The sequence below is a fragment of the Danio rerio genome, chromosome 7 (genome assembly GCF_052040795.2).
Source record: "Danio rerio strain M-AB ecotype USA chromosome 7, GRCz13ab, whole genome shotgun sequence".
Taxonomy (NCBI): domain Eukaryota; kingdom Metazoa; phylum Chordata; class Actinopteri; order Cypriniformes; family Danionidae; genus Danio; species Danio rerio.
In genome coordinates, this window is record NC_141027.1 from 71567501 (window position 1) to 71587769 (window position 20269).

General features: G+C 35.9%; 3 protein-coding genes across 4 annotated transcripts in view; 2 read left to right on the forward strand and 1 right to left on the reverse strand.

Annotated features, from left to right (window-relative positions):
• Positions 1-3751, forward strand: part of bola3 (bolA family member 3) — an 11088-nt gene extending 7337 nt beyond the window's left edge. The window contains 1 exon segment of the mRNA NM_001003525.3: positions 3270-3751. Coding sequence (NP_001003525.1) covers positions 3270-3335 — 66 coding nt within the window. The 3' untranslated portion in view covers positions 3336-3751.
• pkd1l2a (polycystic kidney disease 1 like 2a) overlaps positions 1-20269 on the reverse strand; it is a 372606-nt gene that overhangs the window by 139908 nt on the left and 212429 nt on the right. The gene's annotated exons all lie outside the window — the stretch shown is intronic.
• vat1l (vesicle amine transport 1-like) overlaps positions 6916-20269 on the forward strand; it is a 73575-nt gene continuing 60221 nt past the window's right edge. Inside the window, 4 exon segments of one of the 2 annotated variants that reach the window (NM_001442745.1) lie at positions 6916-7233; positions 7925-8054; positions 11150-11365; positions 17073-17215. In NM_001442745.1, the coding sequence (NP_001429674.1) occupies positions 7025-7233; positions 7925-8054; positions 11150-11365; positions 17073-17215 (698 nt within the window). In that variant the 5' untranslated portion in view covers positions 6916-7024. 2 annotated transcript variants of the gene reach the window in all.

Genomic DNA, 20269 nt, shown 5'->3' on the forward strand with positions numbered 1-20269 from the left:
GCTTAGTCAATATAAGGTCATCATCATATTATACAAGCTTCAGTTTTGTCAACTAGCAAAACTTGCTCCATGCCGACATCTGGTGTCATAAAGTGTGAGCATGAGCAGCGCGTGTTTTATAGGCGTGCATGTAAACAGCTGGGATTCACACTGGGATCAGGAGCAACGTGTGTGAGGCGAGCAGGAATGGTTCTCTGCGCATGCGTCAGTTTGCTTGCACCAATTTTGTTTTTGTTGCACATAGAGAAAAACTTGCGCTTACAACAGACGCCAAATATGAATGGCTCCTAATGTCTTCATTCTGGGATTATCCGTCCACTCTTGGGATTAATACACTTGCATAAAATAAATCATATCTCAAAGCATACTGAGGCACATATGATTTTTACCGAGGCATGTTTTTTCTTTATTTTTTTCTTTTCCCCGTGCTGCCCCCAGCAAGATGCCGCCATGGGCGATCGCCCATATTTGCCCATGCCTAAATCTGCCACTGGCTGGATTAAAACATATACCAGAATAGTTGGTGGTTCATTCTGCTGTGGCGACCCCTGATAAATAAGGGACTATGCCGAAGGAAAATGAATGAATGAATTGTCTAGTCAGATGTTTTTGTTCTTTGTAATCTTTTTCTCGATAATACCTCAAACTGTACTGTTGATTCTCTGTGGGATTCAGCTCAGTTGAGTTGGCTGACAAATCAAGCGCAGTAATATATTGTTCAGCAAACCAGTTAGAAGTAGTTTTGGCACTGTGGGCAGGTGCTAAATCCTGCTGCAAAAAGAAATCAGCATTTCCAAAAAGCTTGTCAGCAGAACAAATCATGAAGTGCTCTAAAATGTCTGGTAGACGCTATGCTCACTTTGGACATTATAAAGCAGAGAGGACCAGTACCAGCAGATGACATGGCACCCCAGATCTTCAAAGACTGTAGAAACTTTACACTGGACTTTAAACCGCTTGGATTGTGTGCCTCTCCAAGCCTTTCAGTGATGACCTTCTATGGATTACGGTCCTTGTGGAAAGTGTCCATGATCGTTTTCTGGACAACTGTCAAGTCAGTACTAAGTCGTCTACTTCATAATTGTGGTTGCATGTTTTAAACTAGCAGGAGCTACTCTGAGGTTATAGACCAAAAATCAAGCTCAAAATTTAACATTTTGCCTTTTTGAGATGCTGATTTCTTTATTTTTTGTTTTCTTAACTGTAGGTCAAACCATCTGAATTAAATAAAAAAACTGCTTTGAGTCTAGTGAATCTGGAATATAAGAAAGTTGTATTTTTCTTCTCTTTCTTTCTTTATTTTTGATTTATTAAATAGCAAAAAAGTAGAGAAGTTTAAGTTATTTTAACCTCTTAAGGCCTAAGGTGTTTTTTTTTTTTACATGCATTTTTTTTATTTCTTTTTGCTATTTGGGCTTATTAGAACCTAATTAGAATAAGTATCATCTTTTGATATGATGTGCTTTTAGAGAAAAAGTATGTCCATATATGGGAACCTGTGGTCCGAATTTACATTAAAACACTTTTTCCTGAATGTTTTTTTAATGCAAATATAACATAGCATTTTTTTTTTAACTTGCTTTGACTATTAGAGAGTAAAAACAAATTTTTTTCCCATTTTGGACAGCTAAAAATAGGCTTTGGGACATTTCATATGCTGCAAAACAGTTGCAGGATGACACTGTATGTCTTTAAAAAAATATAAAGCATTCAGTGTATTTTAAATAACCACTTAAGAGTTAAAATGTGCTGTACACGTATGTGGACACTCAAGCCCTAAGAGGTTAATTCTGAAATGAAATGTACTCACAGTGGCCACTTTATTAGGAACACCTGTTCAACTGCTTAATGCAAACTATTTAATCGGCATCAAATCTGCTTATTTACTCTTATAAACATGTGTAAATATATATATTTATTCAGCTATTTATATTTATTTTTTGGCAATATGATTGGATAAAGTGTGCAGTTGAAGTCATAAATATTAAATATTATAACCTGAAATTCTGACTTTATAACCTGAAATTCTGACTTTATAACCTAATATTCTGACTTTACAACTCGTAATTTGGACTTTACATCCTGAAATTCTAACTTTAAAACTCAGAATTCAGACTTCATAACCCAAAATTCTGACTTTATAACCTGAACTTTTGACTTTATGGCTCAAAATTCTGTCTTTATAACTCAGAATTATGACTTTACAACCCGAAATTCTGATTTTACAACCCGAAATTCTGACTTTACAACCTGAAATTCTGAGTTTATAACCTAAAATTCTGACTTTAAAACCTGAAATTCTGACTTTACAACTCTTATTTTATACTTTACAACCTGAAATTCGGACTTAACAACCTGAAATTCTGACTTTACAACCTGAAATTCTAATTTTATAACTCGAAATTTTGACTTTATAACCTAGAATTCTTACTTTCTATATCGGAAGTCTGACTTTTAACTTGAAATTCTGACTTTATAACCCTGACTTCTGTCTTTATAATCCAAAGTTCTGACTTTATCTCGGAAATGCGACTTTATAACTCAGAATTCTTACTTTTATTACCTGAAATTGTAACTTTATAACCTGAAATTTTGAATTTTGACTTTATAAATTTATTTTATTTAATTTTTTATTATTCAGTGTCGGGAACAGGCTTCCATAGTCGAGCCCTGCTAATCAGTCAATAATGGAAAGAAGATTAGCTGAACTTCAAATTTAAAGAGTTTCATCTTCAGAATGTAGAAGAAAGGGATTGCAGGGGCATGACATGGATTCACTTTGATGGAAAAAAGCTAAATACATTTTTAATAAGATCTATATATATATATATATATATATATATATATATATATATATATATATAAATTGACAGTGAAATAATTTGGCAAAGTAAAATTATGATATGTTTAATCACAAATAAATTTTCAAATTATAAATTTTTTTTATAAAAAATTAAATTACATTATTTAAATTATTTTTTTTACCCTATGGGGCTTTTGGAAGTCAACGAGACAGACTTTTAGTAACACCTTCACTTACAAATTGGCGATCTCATTTTGTTTACATAAAATAAGCCTGCTTCCATGCAGGTTTCATTTTACAGGCCTGTTGCTATGACAGCAGCTCTGGGATGAGAGCCTCAATCCTGGATCATGTGTAATTGAGTAATTCGCATACAGAGAATGGAAATCTTTTTGACTAATTTATTACAAGTATCCATTTCATGTTATTCGATGTAAATTCTAATCTGAGGTTTGTTCTTCAACAGGCTCTTAAAGATGAAATTAAAGCCATGCATGGTCTGCGCATATTCACCGATGTTCCTCGAAAGTAGAAACTGCTCGGGGGTCATTCTCACATCGCCTCAGTCTGCCGTCTCACCGCAATATAGTATCACACACACCTCAACCTGTCTGTCTTTCCCTTTTAAAGTCAATTATATGCAAAGTTCTGAGAGTGGCTGGGATGTACTTTGTAGATTTTATGAATAGGAGCTGTACAGTTACTCAAAATGAATGCTGTCGTACGCACAAGATGAAAGAATGTTTTGAAATTGTTTTTGCTAGTGTGCAAAAAAAAAAAAATATGAATGAGAATGTAGAAGGCATGTTGTGGATGATTTGAATTGTTGATCATATTTCAGTAGTCTAATGGTCCCACTCTTCATATAAAATCACACTTGAAGTAGATTTCTGAGAGTTGTTTGTCTGTTCTGTCGATACATTAAATTATATCACCTTTACCTGACAATTTTGTGGCCTGATGTTGGTTGTATTTTATGAAAAGATAACACATCACGCCCCATTCACACGGGGCTTCAGCATCAACGCTTCCCATTCACTTTGAATGGGTGACATCAGGCATTGCCGAACTTCATTGTGGATATGTCGGCGCCGCTTCAGAGGCATTGCTCGCTGCAAAAGTTGGGACTAGTTCAACTTTTCAAGCGCCAACAGAAGCGTCAGCCAATTAGAATGCTGTATGCAAATACACCAGATAGACAGTGGCCTATTGCTGACGGAATATTATTGGCTGACGCTGCTATGACGATCGCAGCAACCCCAGCTTCAGACACGCCTTCAGTAAAGCGTTGAAGCTGAAGCCCCGTGTGAATGGAGCGTTAGTTTTATTCGAAGCTGCTTGTGACTGAAAAAAGTATATTCGACTGCAGTACTGCTATAGTGGATTCATTTATTTATGTCATTCTGATGAATTTTATTCCCAATTTAATACAAAAACAGAAAATATTTTCTCACTATACTAGTGATTGGTAATGCTTGTTGTGGTTCAGAATGATTTCAAATTTCCCAGAAGTGCCCATTTTGTTTTTTGCATTGATGCAAAACGTTTAGTTATACGTTGTTTGTCATCATCGTGTTTCCGAATAAATCCCATACATATGTCTTCATGACCCAGAGCCTGTTGCACCAGCAGTGTGTAAGTTAAAATGTAATCTAGTTGTGACTTAAAAGGACACAACGCTACAACTTACACATTACTAAATATTTTTGTGTTGCACCATTGAACTTAGTTTAAACGTAATGCTACGTTCCAGCTAAATATTTATGCCTACCCCCCCTCACCACCACCACCATTAAAATTGCTAGAAAAGACATGACAGCAAGATTAGTTTGAGGAGCTTGCGGTTACAATGAAGCATGGTCTCCCTTTACTCAGCCTTAATTTCCTCCCAAACCTCGCGTTTGTTTCGGTTTGCGAAAGAAGAGTTTAATTTTCTTTCAAGGAGTGTTTTGTGTTAATTGTGTCCACCAATTAAAATGGGAATTTCTTCATGACTGGGTTTTTCTCCCTGCTCTTTTCTTTTTCATTTGTTGAATATTTTTAAAAAAATCAAGTTTAATGTTTTGATAAATTCGTATTTCACGTGCATTCACGGCTCGCGATGCAGGTGTGTGCGTGTCGTCTGTTAAAGTGACATTGTAATGTAATGTACTATAAAAATGTGATTTAGAATATCTTTTTTATAGGACAGTTATATACAGATGCGTTTGTTGCAAAATTTTAAAGCATTTAAATGATTTATATACTTTATATTGAATATAACGTCATTCAATGTGACTACAGATGACTTTACGGAGAGCTTACGACCTACTAACTACGGTTTTTTTTAAGAACATTTGGTGCAACCGAAGTGAGAACAAGTTGAGTTACAAACTAGCTAGTAGTTTTTAAGCCTTAGTGAGGACTTTACGTTCCAGTTTAACTTACGATCAGCTGGTGCAACCCTATCCTGAACCAAAAACTCAGCCTTTTTTAAGTGTTTACCAAAGAAATATTTACCACACAATTACATTTTAGCTGCGTAATTATTTTGGAAAGCAACTACGTTCAGTATTTGTACTGAAGACATCTTGTTGTAACGATGTTTGCTTCACAAGTCCATTGATTTAAAATTCAGTACGAATCAATTCCAATGACCGGTTCTAAAGAATGATTCGCAGTTTTACGTTGTTTGTCATCATTGTGTTTACAAATAAAACCCTTATGCCTTTGTGAACTGAGCCAAGAATTAAGCCATTTTAAACTGTCAACCAAAAAAAAAAGGTACCACACAATTACTTTTTAGGTGCGTAATTATTTAGGAAAGCAATGTTCAGCTATTTTACTGAGGATGGAAGTCTTGGTGTTTGCTTTGCATGTCCTCGCTGAAGAAGTTACATTGTCGCCATTGCGTTTACTAATAAAACCCATGTCTTTGTGACCTGGATCAAGAATTCAGCCATTTTAAAGTGTTAACCAAAGAAAAATTTTACCACAAAATTGCTTTTTAGGTGCGTAATTATTTAGGAAAGCAATTGTGTTTAGCAATTTTAATGAGGATGGATGTCCTATAGCAGTGTTTGCTTTACAAGTCCAGTTATCTACAATTCAGTAAGAATCAATTCCCACAACCGGAAGTTACGTTGTTTGTCATAATTGTGTTTATGAATAAAAACCTCTATGCCTTTGGGATCTGGGTTAAAACTCAGCTATTTTAAAGTATTTACAAAAAGAAAAACCCCAGACAATTACTATTTAGGTACATAATAATTTAGTAAAACAGTGTTTTTACTGAGGATTGAAGGATTTACAATTCCGTACAAATCGATTCCAAAGACCAGTTCAAAAGAATGATTCGCTGTAGAAATTATATGTTGTTGGTCATTATTGTGTTTATGAATAAAACCCCTATGCCTTGGTGACCTGGATCAAGAATTCAGCCATTTTAAAGTATTTACCAAAGAAAAATGTACCACACAATTACTTTTTAGGTGCGTAATTATTTAGGAAAGCAGTTATGTGAGAGTTAAATTTCGTAGATTGAAGGATTTACAATTCAGTACGAATTGATTCCCACGACCGATTCAAAAAGAATGATTTGCTGAAGAAGTTATACATTGTTTGTCATCATTGTTTACGAATAAAACTCCTATGCCTTCATGACCTGATCAAGAATTCAGCCATTTCTTTAGAGTTTATCAAAGTAAAAATTACCACACAATTACTTTTTATGTGCGTTATTATTTAGGAAAGCAATGTTTAGCAATTTTTCTGAGGATGGAAGTCTTGGTGTTTGCTTTACATGTCCAGTGATTTACACTTCTCTCCAAATCGATTTGATTGACCGGTTTAAACAAATGATTCGCTGAAGAAGTTGCGTTGTCGTCATTGTGTTTACGAATAAAACCCATTTCTTTGTGACATAGATCAATAATTCAGCCTTTTTAAAGTGTCTAGCAAAGAAAAATGTACCACACAATTACTTTTAGGTGCGTATTTATTTAGGAAAGTTTTATTTAGGAATGTTTTATAATTTTACTGAGGATGGAAGTCTTGCGGTGTGTGATTTACAAGTTCAGTGATTTACAATTCAGTACGAATCGATTCGAATGACCGGTTCAAACGAATGATTCGCTGAAGATTCGAATATCAGCAGCGGATGGTGCGGCAGGAGCAGCAGAGAGAGCGCAGTCTCCGGGAGGCTTTCGACAGACCGTTAGGCTGTTCACATCGTCTTCAGACATGGCAAAGGAGGGCACGGAGATCGCCGAAGAGACCGAGCAAATGATAGACCAGAAGGAGCCGGAGAATCCCGTCTCTGCGGTGGTAGATTCAAAAGAAATGCGGGCTGTGGTTTTGACGGGCTTTGGTGGACTAAACAAACTCAAAGTCACCAAGAAACCAATGCCAGAGCCTCAAGAAGGAGAAGTCAAAATTCGCGTGAAAGCATGGTAAATATGTTCAGGTTGTGTTCTGTATTGTGTGTTAAATTCAGCTTGCGTAATAATGGCACATCTGAGACTTCGAGCGACTGGCAGCAGCAGCAACATGTTGCAGCCCGAGGAGCAGGTGCTTTCTCCTCCTTTCCACACACACTAGTGATTTTATTTTGCATTTAAAACAATTAAATGTTAAAATATTACACTTTTTATGTTTTCAATGATACACATTAGTGAACTGCTTTGTTCTCCAGCTGATCTTCGCACCTCATTTGGTTCAGATGTGCATGACTGCTCTTGGGACATTTAATCGTTTGTGTATAACTGTGGGAGAAATGAAACATTATAATCAATAAAATATAGTTGTAACAATTCACACCATTTAACACTGGCTTGTTACTATTATGTATTAACTGTTTATTAGCACGTATAAAGTATGATCTTATTCTACTTGCCTAATCCTACCCAATACCTAAACCCATCTTCTACATTACTAACTATAAATAAACAGCTTATTAATATTTATTGAGCTAAAAATCCTAGTTAATGGTGTGAATTGTACATAAAATAAAGTGCATTCTTCATAATAAACAATACATTTAAAAATACAATTATAATAAATGATACATCATACGTCTTTCTGCTGTTTATGGTTGAAACAAACTGGAATTAAACTTCATTATCTTGGGATTTAATTTTACAGTGGATTGAACTTTCTTGATCTAATGGTACGTCAAGGAAATATTGATAATCCTCCAAAAACACCTCTTGTGCCTGGATTTGAGTGTTCTGGGATTGTGGAGTCTGTGGGAGAGAACACCAAAGGCTTCGAGGTATGTTCATAAATGTTTTTTTGTTACGGTTATTTTCTTCCCACAATATTTTTATTTTCTCCAACTCAGCAGGATTCACTGAAAAATTATTAAACGAGCAATGCATTTGCACATACACTAAACAAAATACAGCAAAACTAATCAAAAACACACTCTGAATCCAAAATCCAAAAGGATAAGCACTAATATGTAGAAAAAATTATGTTCAAGATGAAGTCAAAAAGGGCAGATTAATGCTTTAATAATGCTCCAGTATTGACTTTTATTTTTCATATAAAACTGAGTGTTAAAATACTTAAATATTTGACGATACATATGGAAATGAATCAATAAGCATTTTTGCACTTTAATGTGGGACTCATAATACTAATGAAGCTTGATCTTGAACGTGCAATAGAAGATCTTGGAAAATGCTAACATTAGCCTGATAGTACTGAAAGCCTACAATACATCACGTAACATTCAACTGAGTGAAAACTTAACAGTATATTTCAAACTTTAAAAAAGATGGTAGGTTGTTGATGTTTGCTTGCCATAACTGGAGGTTAACTACATTTATATTCTGTCAACCCTTTACACAATACTTTAACTTTTCTGATTATATCTATCCGAGTAAACTCAAATCCAATTGAATTGAATTCTCCCTCTGTGCCAATGACACAATCCTTTATGTAGAACAGGATGCACAGAGGGATGTGGTTACATTTTTTGACTGGCAGGTTGGACAGTTTATTGTAATGTTCAGACCAAAAGTTTTGTTTATACAAACTTTTCTTGGATCTGCATGAAGTTGGCACCCCATAAAAATTAATAATCCCCAAAACTATGCCATTCGTTTGTGCTGATTTGTCATGTCATTTTCTTGTCGACTTAGTCCCTTTATTAATCCGGGATCACCACAGCGGAATGAACTACCAACTCATTCAGTACATTTTTACGCAGCAGATGCCCTTCCAGCCGCAACCCATCTCTGGGAAACATTCACACACACACACACACACACACACACACACACTCATACAATGGACAATTTAGCCTACCCAATTCACCTGTACCGCATGTCTTTGGACTGTGAGGGAAACTGGAGCACCCGGAGGAAACCCATGCGAAGGCAGGGAAAACATGCAAACTCCACACAGAAACGCCAACTGAGCCAAGATTCGAACCAGCAACCCTTGTGCTGATTTGTGGTGCAAAAACGATCGTTTGTGCTAGTTTGGGGTTTGAGATATTAAGCTTTTTTTTGACTGTGTGACGTCACTTTCCTCCCCATTTTGCTAAAATCGCTCCAAATCAGCAGTTTGTGCTCGATTTGTACTGGTTTCTGTCGTTAAAACACACACATTTTATATCTATTTTCGTTGTTTAGATTTACCCAAAATATTTCGGGAGCTGTGACGTCACTCTTCACACCAGGTTTTCTAAATCGCACAAAACTGGTTTCATTCGTTTGTGCCGTTAAAATAAACACTGCAGCTATTGTTATTGTTTAGATATTGCCTAATCAAAATATTTCAGGAGCTGCGATGTCATTCTCCACCCCTTTATTCCTTCTAAATCGCACAAAACTGATGTCTTTCATTTGTGCCTGGTTGATTTGAGCTACATGGAGTGGAAAGTGAAAATAATGCTTGATATTTCTGACCCCAAAGCAGCACAAAGGTTTGTTTTTGCGGCACAAATCAGCACAATAGTAGCACAAAAGAATGGCATAGTTTTGTGGATTCTTTATTTTTATGGGGTGCCAACTTCACATAGGTTTTTTTTGTACTTCCAATTTGGTGGGAACAGCAAAAGAGGAAAGGAATTTCATGTCGATTCTGATAAAGATTATACAATTAAACATTTTTCTTGAAAAACAGCCATATCACTCTGCAACTCAAGACCAGTTACTCACTGAAGCTAAGCAATACTGAAACTGGTTAGTACCTGGATGGGAGACCACATGGGAAAACAAGGTTGCTGTTAGAAGTGGTGTTAGTGAGGCCAGCAGGGGGCGCTCATCCTGCAGTATAGTGCCCTATACTATTGCCCCAGTATAGGGTAGGGGACACTATACTGTCAGGGCGCACTCACACTATGGTATCTGAACCGTGCCTTGTTTCCTGCATCGTTTGAGAAGTGTGAGTGCTCTGAATTGGGCTCAGGCGCAGTTCAGTTGGCCATCCCTTGCCTGGTTGGAAGACGTGTGGCAGAGCGCGGTTTACTTGGGCCGTGACGCGATATGCTTGTAGTGTGCCTGAGCCCGAAACTGAAGACGCAACGTCACTTTTAAGGGACTGTTTCATATGGATTTATTAATCAATTCTTCAGCTAAACCTTCAGGAAGCCTCCTAATACGTGCAGCGCAAGGACTTAATAATTATTTATGAGCGTCAAATATTGTGGATCTGATGGGCATATGTATGCATTGTGGATCTGTATGGCCATACATGATAAATGCACTATATAAATACACATTACATTAGATGATGGATCTTGGATGAAAATACTTTCTGAAACGGTTAGTTTGGAAATTGATACAGTAATAGCAAACATCACAATATCGACGTGTATTGATGTTGTTTTTAGACTGCTGTCTGCACTCGTTGGCTGAAAAGGAAACTTTTGAATAGCACACACAGATGAACTGTTAGCAAAAAGGTCGCTTGTTTGAGTCCCAGCTGGGTCAGTTGACATTTCTGTGTGGAGTTTGCATGTTCTCCCAGTGTTTGCGTGGGTTTCCTCAGGGTTTCCCCACAGTCCAAAGACATTCAGTAGTTTAGGTGAATTAGTGGAACTAAAGTGACCAAAGTGTACGAGTGTGTGTGTTTTGTGTTGTTTATGGGAGTGTTTGGGTGTTTCCCAGTACTGGGTTGCCGCTAGAAGGCCATCCACTGCATAAAACATATACTGAAATAGTTGGAGGTTCATTACGCTGTGGTGACCTCTGGTAAATAAGGGGCTAAGACAAGGAAAATGATTGAATGAATAAATACATTTGGACCACTTAATGATTGCTATTAGAATGTGAGGAAACTTCCAACCAGGACAACACATTTGTTTTCGAACATAATCACCCAATCACCCAATGTTTTTTTATTTTGTATTTTCAGATCGGCGATAGAGTGATGGCCTTTGTAAACTACAATGCCTGGGCAGAGGTCGTATGCTCACCGCTAGATTTCGTGTTTAAGATCCCAGACGACATGACATTCCCAGAGGCGGCTGCCTTCTCATTGAACTTTGTGGCTGCCTACATGATGCTGTTTGAAGTGGCCAATCTCCGGGAGGGGATGTCTGTATTAGTGCACTCAGCAGGAGGTGGGGTGGTAAGTCTGTTGCCTTGAGCGATAGAGTTAGCAAAGAAACTTTGAAGTAGCAGAGATTAAACTTGCAGTTAAGTACAGACTTACAGATCCCATACTGCTGTTTCGCTCTCTGAGCTAAAAGGGCTATGTAAGTGTTCATAGCTCATGCATGGAAAAAATATATTTACTCATGGTTTACTCACCCTGAAGTGAGTATCTTTACTGCATTGAACACAAAGGAAATGGTAAACCTCTGACATCCATAGTAAATAAAGAAGTACTATGGTAATCAGTGTCTATCTAAAAGATGTGGCATTGTGTAACAATAAATAACTGCTTGATACAATTTGTAATATTGTGGTGTAGGAGTTATTTTGTGCTGCAGCATTTCTCATTTACTGTTTTTATTACCCATCACACTAATTCGACCATAAGTGCCCTTGGAATTGGAATTATTTCCTGTGGAGTCCACCTCTCAGGGCATTTACGGTCAATATAATCAACCTGTCATAACAGTGTAATGTTAATTACCTCATCTGTCGACGTGATGCTGGACAATTGCAGAGCTTGTGCAAAGATATTCATTTCGCTACGCTCCCATGTTTTTTGTGTGTGTGTGTGTGCTAATTCTGTTATTGAGAGGAATACATGGAGTGTATTTTTACAATTATATTCTGGGCTGAGTGAATGCTTGGTTTTAATTGGCTGATGAACATTCTAAGGTGTTTAATTAACATTAAACACACAGATAAAGTAGTTTCAGGCAGGTTTATACTCTTCCATATCTGCCTTGAGTTATTACACAGCCTGATTGCTTTGTCAGAAATAAAATCAAATATGTTTTTATGAGATGTGTAGGAAACTAATTCTACACACAGGAGAAGTTTTGAGGGTAAAAAAACAGACAAATGTCTTGAAATACACACCAGAACAGTGTCTTTAGGTGTAGAATTTGTAATATAAGTGGAATAATTGATTCAGGTTCATTACATTACTACAAAATAATGTACACTACCTGACAAAATTCTTATCGCCTATTTAAGTTTTAGGAACAACAATTAATAACTTGATTTCTAGTTGATCATTTGGTATCGGAGGTGGCTTATATGAAAGGCAAAGGCCTCTTGATTATGCATATTTTACCAAAATAAAATATGATCATGCCTTGATGTTTTATTATTTGATTAAGACAGTAAAGTCTGACTTTGCTTTAACAAAAGTCTTGTCACTAAAGTCATGGTGCAGTGGAAAAATAATGAATATTGTGTATGACTCCCATGAGCTTGGAGGACTGCATCCATACATCTCTGCAATGACTCAAATCACTTATTAGTAAAGTTATCTGGAATGGCAAAGAAAGCGTTCTTGCAGGACTCCTAGAGTTCATCAAGATTCTTTGGATTCATTTTCAATGCCTCCTCCTTCATCTCACCCTAGACATGCTCAATAATGTTCATGTTTGGTGACTGGTCTGGCCAGTCCTGGAGCACCTTGACCTTCTTTGCTTTAAGGATCTTTGATGTGGAGGCTGAAGTATGAGGAGCGCTATCCTGCTGAAAAATGTACCCTCTCGTCGGGTTTGTAACGCAATGGGCAGCACAAATGTCTTGATACCTCAGCCTGTTGATGTTGCCGTCCACTCTGCAGATCTCTCGCACGCCCCCATACTGAATGTAACCCCAAACTATGATTTTTCCTTCACCAAGCTACTGTGAGAATCTTGGGTCTTTGCGGGTTCCAGTAGGTCTTCTGCAGTATTTGTGATGATTGTAATGCAGTTCAACAGATGATTCATCAGAAAAATCGACCTTCTGCCACCGTTCCAAATGATCAACTAGAAGTCAAGTTATTATTTGTTGCTCTTACAACTGAGATCGATGACAAGACTTTTGTCAGGTGGTGTACACTAGAGATCTGCACTATTTTCTTTGCATTGTGGCTACAGTACCTCCTTGAGTGTGCGTTATTTTCCAATAATGTATTGGGCCAGCATAAATTATTATGATGGCCCTCAATGTCATGTTCAGGTGGAGTAATCGCAGTATAAGTCATATAACTGATTCAGATCCATTGAATTATTTGAAAATAATTCACACTGTAGATGCTCATCACCTACTTCACTTAGGTGTGCAGTGTTTCCTAATAATACAATGGCCTATCATCAATTATTCCTTACCTTAATGTCATTGTCTGGTGGTGTAACTACAGTATAAGTAGTATAATTGACTCTAGGTCATTGAATAATTAGAAAATAATGTACACTCATGATGTGTGTTATTTTCTTAGCGTTGTGACTGCATCTTTACTTTAGTTTTGCTTTGTTTTCTAACAATTCAGTGGCCTGTCATCAATTATTCCTTATTTTGATGTCATGCTCAGTTGGGTTAACCATAGAGTAGTTGACTTTGGTTAATTGGGTTTTTAGAAAATAATGCATCTTAAGATTAAGTGCATTATTTCCTTGTTGATCCTCCTTCACCACTTTATCACCGCTTTAATTTTGCAATATTTTCTAATAATTCAATGGGCCATCAACAATTATTTTTTACCACAATGTCACTTTCAGGTGGGGTAACCACAGTATTAATAGAAAGTAATGCACATACAAGATTATTTTCTTTGTGTCGTGTCCGCATCATCTCAAATATGCATTATTTCCTAATAATTCTATTATCCATCAATTATTACTTATATCAATGTCATTGTCAGGTGTGGTAACCACAGGATAAGTGAAATAATTGACTCTAGGTCATTGAATTATTAGAAAATAATGCACACTCATCATGTGTGTTATTTTCTTAGCATTGTGACTGCATCACCACTTCAGTTTTGCATACAGTAGTTTTCTATTAATTTAATGTCCTGTCATCGATTATTACTTATTTCAATGTCATTCTCAGTTGAGTTCATCGTAGTATAATTGACTTTGGTTAATTAAGTTTTTAGAAAATAATACTTAAGATTGAGTGCATCATTTTCTTCTTGTCAATCCTGCTTCACCACTTTATCACCGCTTCAATTTTGCAATATTTTCTAATCATTCAATGGGCCATCATCAAATATTTCTGACCTCAAAGTCACTTTCAGGTGGGGTAACCACAGTATGAATGAAATAATTAACTCCTGTCCATTGAATTATTAGAAAGTAATGCACATACAAGTTTATTTTCTTTGTGTCTTGGCCGGATCATCTCAGATATGCATTTTCTAATGATTCAATTACCCATCATAAATTATTACTTACATCAATGACATTGTCAAGTGTGGTAACCAAAGGATAAGTGCAATAATTGATTCTGGGTCATTGAATAATTAGAAAATATTGTACGCTTAAGATTATTATTTTCATTTTGTTGAGGCTGCATCAACACCTCAAGTGTGCATTATTTTTTAATAATTCAGTGGTCCGTCGTCAATTATTGCTTACCTTAATGTCATTGTCAGGTGGGGTAACAACAGTATAAGTAGTATAATTGACTCTAGGTCATTGAATTATTAGAAAATAATGCACCCTCATGATGTGTGTTATTTTCTTAGCATTGTGACTGCATCACCACCTCATTTTTGCATTGTTTTCTATTAATTCAATGGCCTGTCATCAATTATTCCTTATTTCAATGGGAGTTGGGATGAGCGTAGCATAATTGATTTTGGGTCATCGAAATTTTAGAAAATAATACACACTTAAGATTGAGTGCATCATTTTCTTCTTGTCAATCCTGCTTCACCTCTTTATCACCACTCAAATTTAGCAATATTTTCTAATAATTCAATGCGCCGTCATCAATTATTGCTTACCTCAACGCCACTGTCAGGTGGGGTAACCACCGTATAAGTTGTCTAAGGGATTGACTAATTGATCTTCTTGTTGTGCCTGCATCACCACTTCAGTTTTGCTATATTTTTGAATAATTCAATGGCCCGTCATCAATTATTCCTTTCTTAAATGTCACTCTTAGATAGACGCCAATTCGTTGTTTGGTGTCAATATATCACAATTTGTTTTTTGATTTTACTTCTGTTCAAAGAACGCAAAAGAACAATGCTGTGAATATTGAATAATGTTCGTTCGTAGGCCTGTCACAATAATCAATTATTCAACTTATCGATTTACCTCAGTTACTTTTTACCTTGCACTTTTTTGTTAACATTTATTATTATTTACTTGGTTTGGACATACATTTTGACATTCTGATTCTAATGCCCAGTTATTAAATTGCTAAAAATGACTGTATCAATAAATGAAGTATTCTCTAGAATAAAATATTATGTGTTCTTTGGAAGAGTGTACTTACATTTTGTATATATACACTTTAAAATCTAAAAAGTAAAGGTAACTCAAACCATTTGAGGAAAACGATTACAAAAAACGTTCAAAAACTAATCCGAATAAGTACTGTGAACTTAATCCATTTGAGTAAACAAAGCAATTTGAGCACAGTGAAACCCAATAAGTGAAGAGAACTCACACTGAGTACTGGAAAACCCAATAAGTTAAGGTTACTCAAACCGTTTGAGTAAACCAATTGCAACAAACCATTTGAGTATTAAAAAAAAAAAAAAAACTAATCTATATGAGTACTGTGAATTTACTCCAATTAAGTTGGTGTAATGAGGCATTTCATTAACTTATTACCTTCAACACTGAGTTCAAAACTCTTTTAATTTGATAAAGTTGACTGTTGGGTTTTATATATGGTATAAAATGACAATATCGTTTATCGCAAATGTATTTTGGTGTGTTACGAATTCTAATCTTGCTTGGCTCCACACAGCAAGCCAGACCCGTAACAATAAATAATATTAAATTAAAATAATTAGAACTTAAGAAGAATTAATGAGGAGACCGGAGTCTCATCTCCCATTCAAAAGGAAAAAAACAACAAGAAAAATTAATGACCAAGAATTGAACGTAAAGTCAAATTTATTTGACGTTTAAACTTCAAAAGGCGACAATAAAAAAAGCTTGCGGAGGTAAACGCCAAAATAACAAACAAAACGCAACACCTAACTAAGTTGTTAGACCTCTTACCCGCACATAAAATTAAACAAATAAAATAACATTCACTTACCTCTCTACTAACCACAAAACATGAGAAAAATGTAATAAAACAAAAAGGCACCCTCAGCACACGTGTCTCCGTATAGATCTCAAAGTCAACATTTAGCGCAAACTTTCAACACTTTCGCCGAGTAATTACAACACAGTTTCTACTTCACAACGCAAACAACACTAGCCGGGAGAGAGGAGACTATCTGAACGACATTCAAGTCCGGTTTAAATGGTCTTCACCAACAAGCCGGCCTCCACGTGCTGGCACCTGTTTCACCGCACCTGTGCGGTAATGTAGTTGAAACCTATACAAGACAGAGGCACCACAAGCATATGCAATGCACACACAAAAACAAATAAAAAGTTCACTACTTAAGATATTTATTTGTTTTTTTTTTTAGATTATTATTTAATTCATTTTAAAAAATATGTAACAGGTGTAATCCATAGTACAACAAAAAAAAATAGATATTGTGACAGGCCTATTCAATCGCGTATGTGTTATGAGCGTTTGCACAAGCTATAAGCTGCAGTTCGTTTAACAGCCACCAGTGTCACTAATGACAAGGGTTTCTGAATTCTTCATGTGGCTCAATATTGAAATTCTTTTAAAACAGTTTTTGCATTGCCATCAACAACAGAAACGATTGACCTTTGTCTTCTTTTCCATATTAGGGCCAGGCAGTTGCTCAACTTTGTTCCACGGTCCCGAATGTCACTGTGTTTGGAACCGCCTCGCCTTTCAAACACGAAGCCATAAAGCATTCGGTCACTCATCTGTTTGACAGAAATCTCGACTATGTTCCAGAAGTTAAGAAGTAAGCACAAAAGTGTCTGTTAATGTGCAGTAGGTGACTGTGCAAGAAGGAAACAGTAGTATCAGTTAGATGATAAGTGAGTCATACTGTGAGGCTAGTGAGAGTCGGCAGACGTCACCAGTTGTTCCTCTAAACCTGTGTGGCTCCGGTCCCCATGGCAACACCCAGCAGATGGGAAAGTAGTGGATTGTAGTATGGGGAGGGGCACCTGTACGTCCTTCTCGTCAGCCATACAAAGCCAGAAAATGTGTTTAGCAACACATTTGAGGAAACATTGGACTGTAGAAGATTTAAGAGAGATAGTTCAATGAAAAAATGTTATTTTGCTCACTGTTTCTTCACACTCAAGTAGTTCTAAACCCTTATGAGTTTCTTTTTTATGCTGAACACAAAAGAAGATATTTTTGAAACCTGAAACCATTGATATCGATAAAAAATATACACTATGGAAGTTAACAGTCACCGTTTTGCTGAATATCTTCTTTTGTGGTCAACAGATGAAGCTAAAAGAGAAAAGTGAAGGGTGAGTGATTGATGACAGATGTTCAGTTTGGGGTGAACTATCCCTTTAAAGGGATGATATTGTCAACATTTACTCATCTTCATTCCATACTAAACCCACAAGGCTTATATTTTTTACTTACTGTTTGAAACACACTGCAAAAATGCTTTTCTTAGTTTTGTTTATCTTGTTTCCAGTCCATTCATTTACTTTCTTTTTTGGCTTAGTCCCTTTATTAATCTGGGGTCACCACAGCGGAATGAACCGTCAACTTATCTAGCACGTTTTTATGCAGTGGAAGCTGCAACCCATTACTGGGAAACATCCATTCACACTCATTCACAAACACATACACTACGGACAATTTAGCTTACCCAATTTACCTATAGCGCATGTCTTTGGAGTTGTGGGGGAAACGGGAGCACCCGGAGGAAACCCAATCGAACACGGGGAGAACATGCAAACTCCACACAGAAATACCAACTGACCCAGCCGAGGCTAGAACCAGCAACCTTTTAGCTGTGAGGCAACAGCATTAACTACTGCGCCACCACATGGCCGTTTCTAGTCCAAATATCTAAACTTAAATGAATATCAAGAAGCATTTTCTAGGCAAGCAAAACATATTGTCTTGTTTTTAGAAATATTATGTAAAAATGAAGTGAGTTTTTCCTTAAAGCAGCAAAATAATCTGCCAATGGGGTAAGCAAAATAATCCTGTTTTTCTTTTTGACATGACATTATTTTGCTTACCCCATTGGCAGATTATTTAGCTAGTTTTAAGGAAAAACTCACTCAATTGTGGCGTATTATTCTGCCTTCTTCATATAGGGAGGCTTTTTCAGTTCATTCATAACAATTTTCTTGTGTATAATGTTATTATTATTAGCAGTATTATTTATTATATGCATATTTATATTTGTTTTATGAAAAACAAGCTTAGATTTGCCCACCTGTCAAGCTTTAGACTAAATGGGGCACAGCATATGTATTTGGATATAACTCAGTTTTTTGAACACACTTCATTATTATTTTTCATTTATTCATTTGCTGGAAATTAGAAATAGTTTTGAAACAAATCTTTGCGCTTAACAAACAAAATTAATTACTTATAGGCTAATTGATGTCTGTGCGTACAAGGTTTCCCTATCCATGAGAGCGAATGTGAAAGTTAATAATTTATCTCTCATTGTCACTGCAGATGCTCTGTTTAACTGTTTTCTTGCTTGTGAAATGCTCAGTTTTTCCACTTACACTTGCTTTACGTCATGTAAATAGCAAATGCACCATGGCATGTTGCAACTGGCTCTTAAAGGGAATGGGAGATGAGACTTTAATTGGTTTATTCTCAAAACACCCCTATAACTCATTAAGAAAACAAGCTCAACCCTTTTAGACCATGCGCCACGGCGCAAAGCGGATTTTTCCGTCCTTATATTAGCAAAAGTGGATTCTGACATGCCCTGAAATGCGTTTGCGCCCATGCGCTTTACATTTTGCGCATGGACCGTCAAAATAGAGCCCAATATGTTTTGCTTGTTTAGAAAATGTTTAGATATTTGGACTAGAAACAAGACAAAAAATCTAAGTAAGGAAAGCATTTAGAGTTTTCTGTCCCCCACTGAATGTCCAGATAACAATTGAACAATTGTCTTTTACAATTGAAATTATTGAACAAAAGTGTGTGTTTTTTTTTTAAAGTAAAATGGTAATTTGTGGAGCATTTTACTTTCTTTGCTACTGACTATCTTAATCTACAGTTCACACTGAATATGAGTACAGAACAAGAGTGCAGCATTGAGGAATAAAGTTAACTAAAATTAAATACACATACTTTATTACAGCCCCAGTGACAGATTTTGTACTCTTATTTCTGAGTGTGTAGATAATCTTGAAAAAAAAGTAAATTAAATCTGTTCATATAAAGTTTTATATAGAGTTTTTTTTTTTCAATATATTTTTTTAAATATGCCTTTGTAACCTTTTTGGGTAATTCTACACTTTCAGCAAAGGGGCAGAAACCCTTTAGGTTTCATTCAAATGTCTAATAATAACCTATAAATATATGTTTATTTCCCCCCCCCAATTTCTGTTTAACGAAGAGAAGATTTTTTCAACACATTTCTAAAAATAATAGTTTTAATAACTAATTTCTAACCACTGATTTTTTTTATCTTTGTCATGATGACAGTACATAATATTTCACTAGATATTTTTCAAGACACTTCTATACAGCTTAAAGTGACATTTAAAGGCTTAACTAGGTTAATTAGGCAGGTTAGGGTAATTAGGCAAGTTATTGTATAACAATGGTTTGTTCTGTAGACATCCGAAAAAAATATAGCTTAAAGTGGCTAATAATATGGACCTTTTAAGTGGCTTTTATTCTAGCCAAATTAAAACAAATAAGACTTTTTCCAGAAGAAAAACATATTATCAGACATACTGTGAAAGTTTCCTTGCTCTGTTAAACATCATATGGGAAATATTTAAAAAAGTAAAAGCAATTCAAAGAGGGGCGAATAATTCTGACTTCAACTGTATGTTGGAAC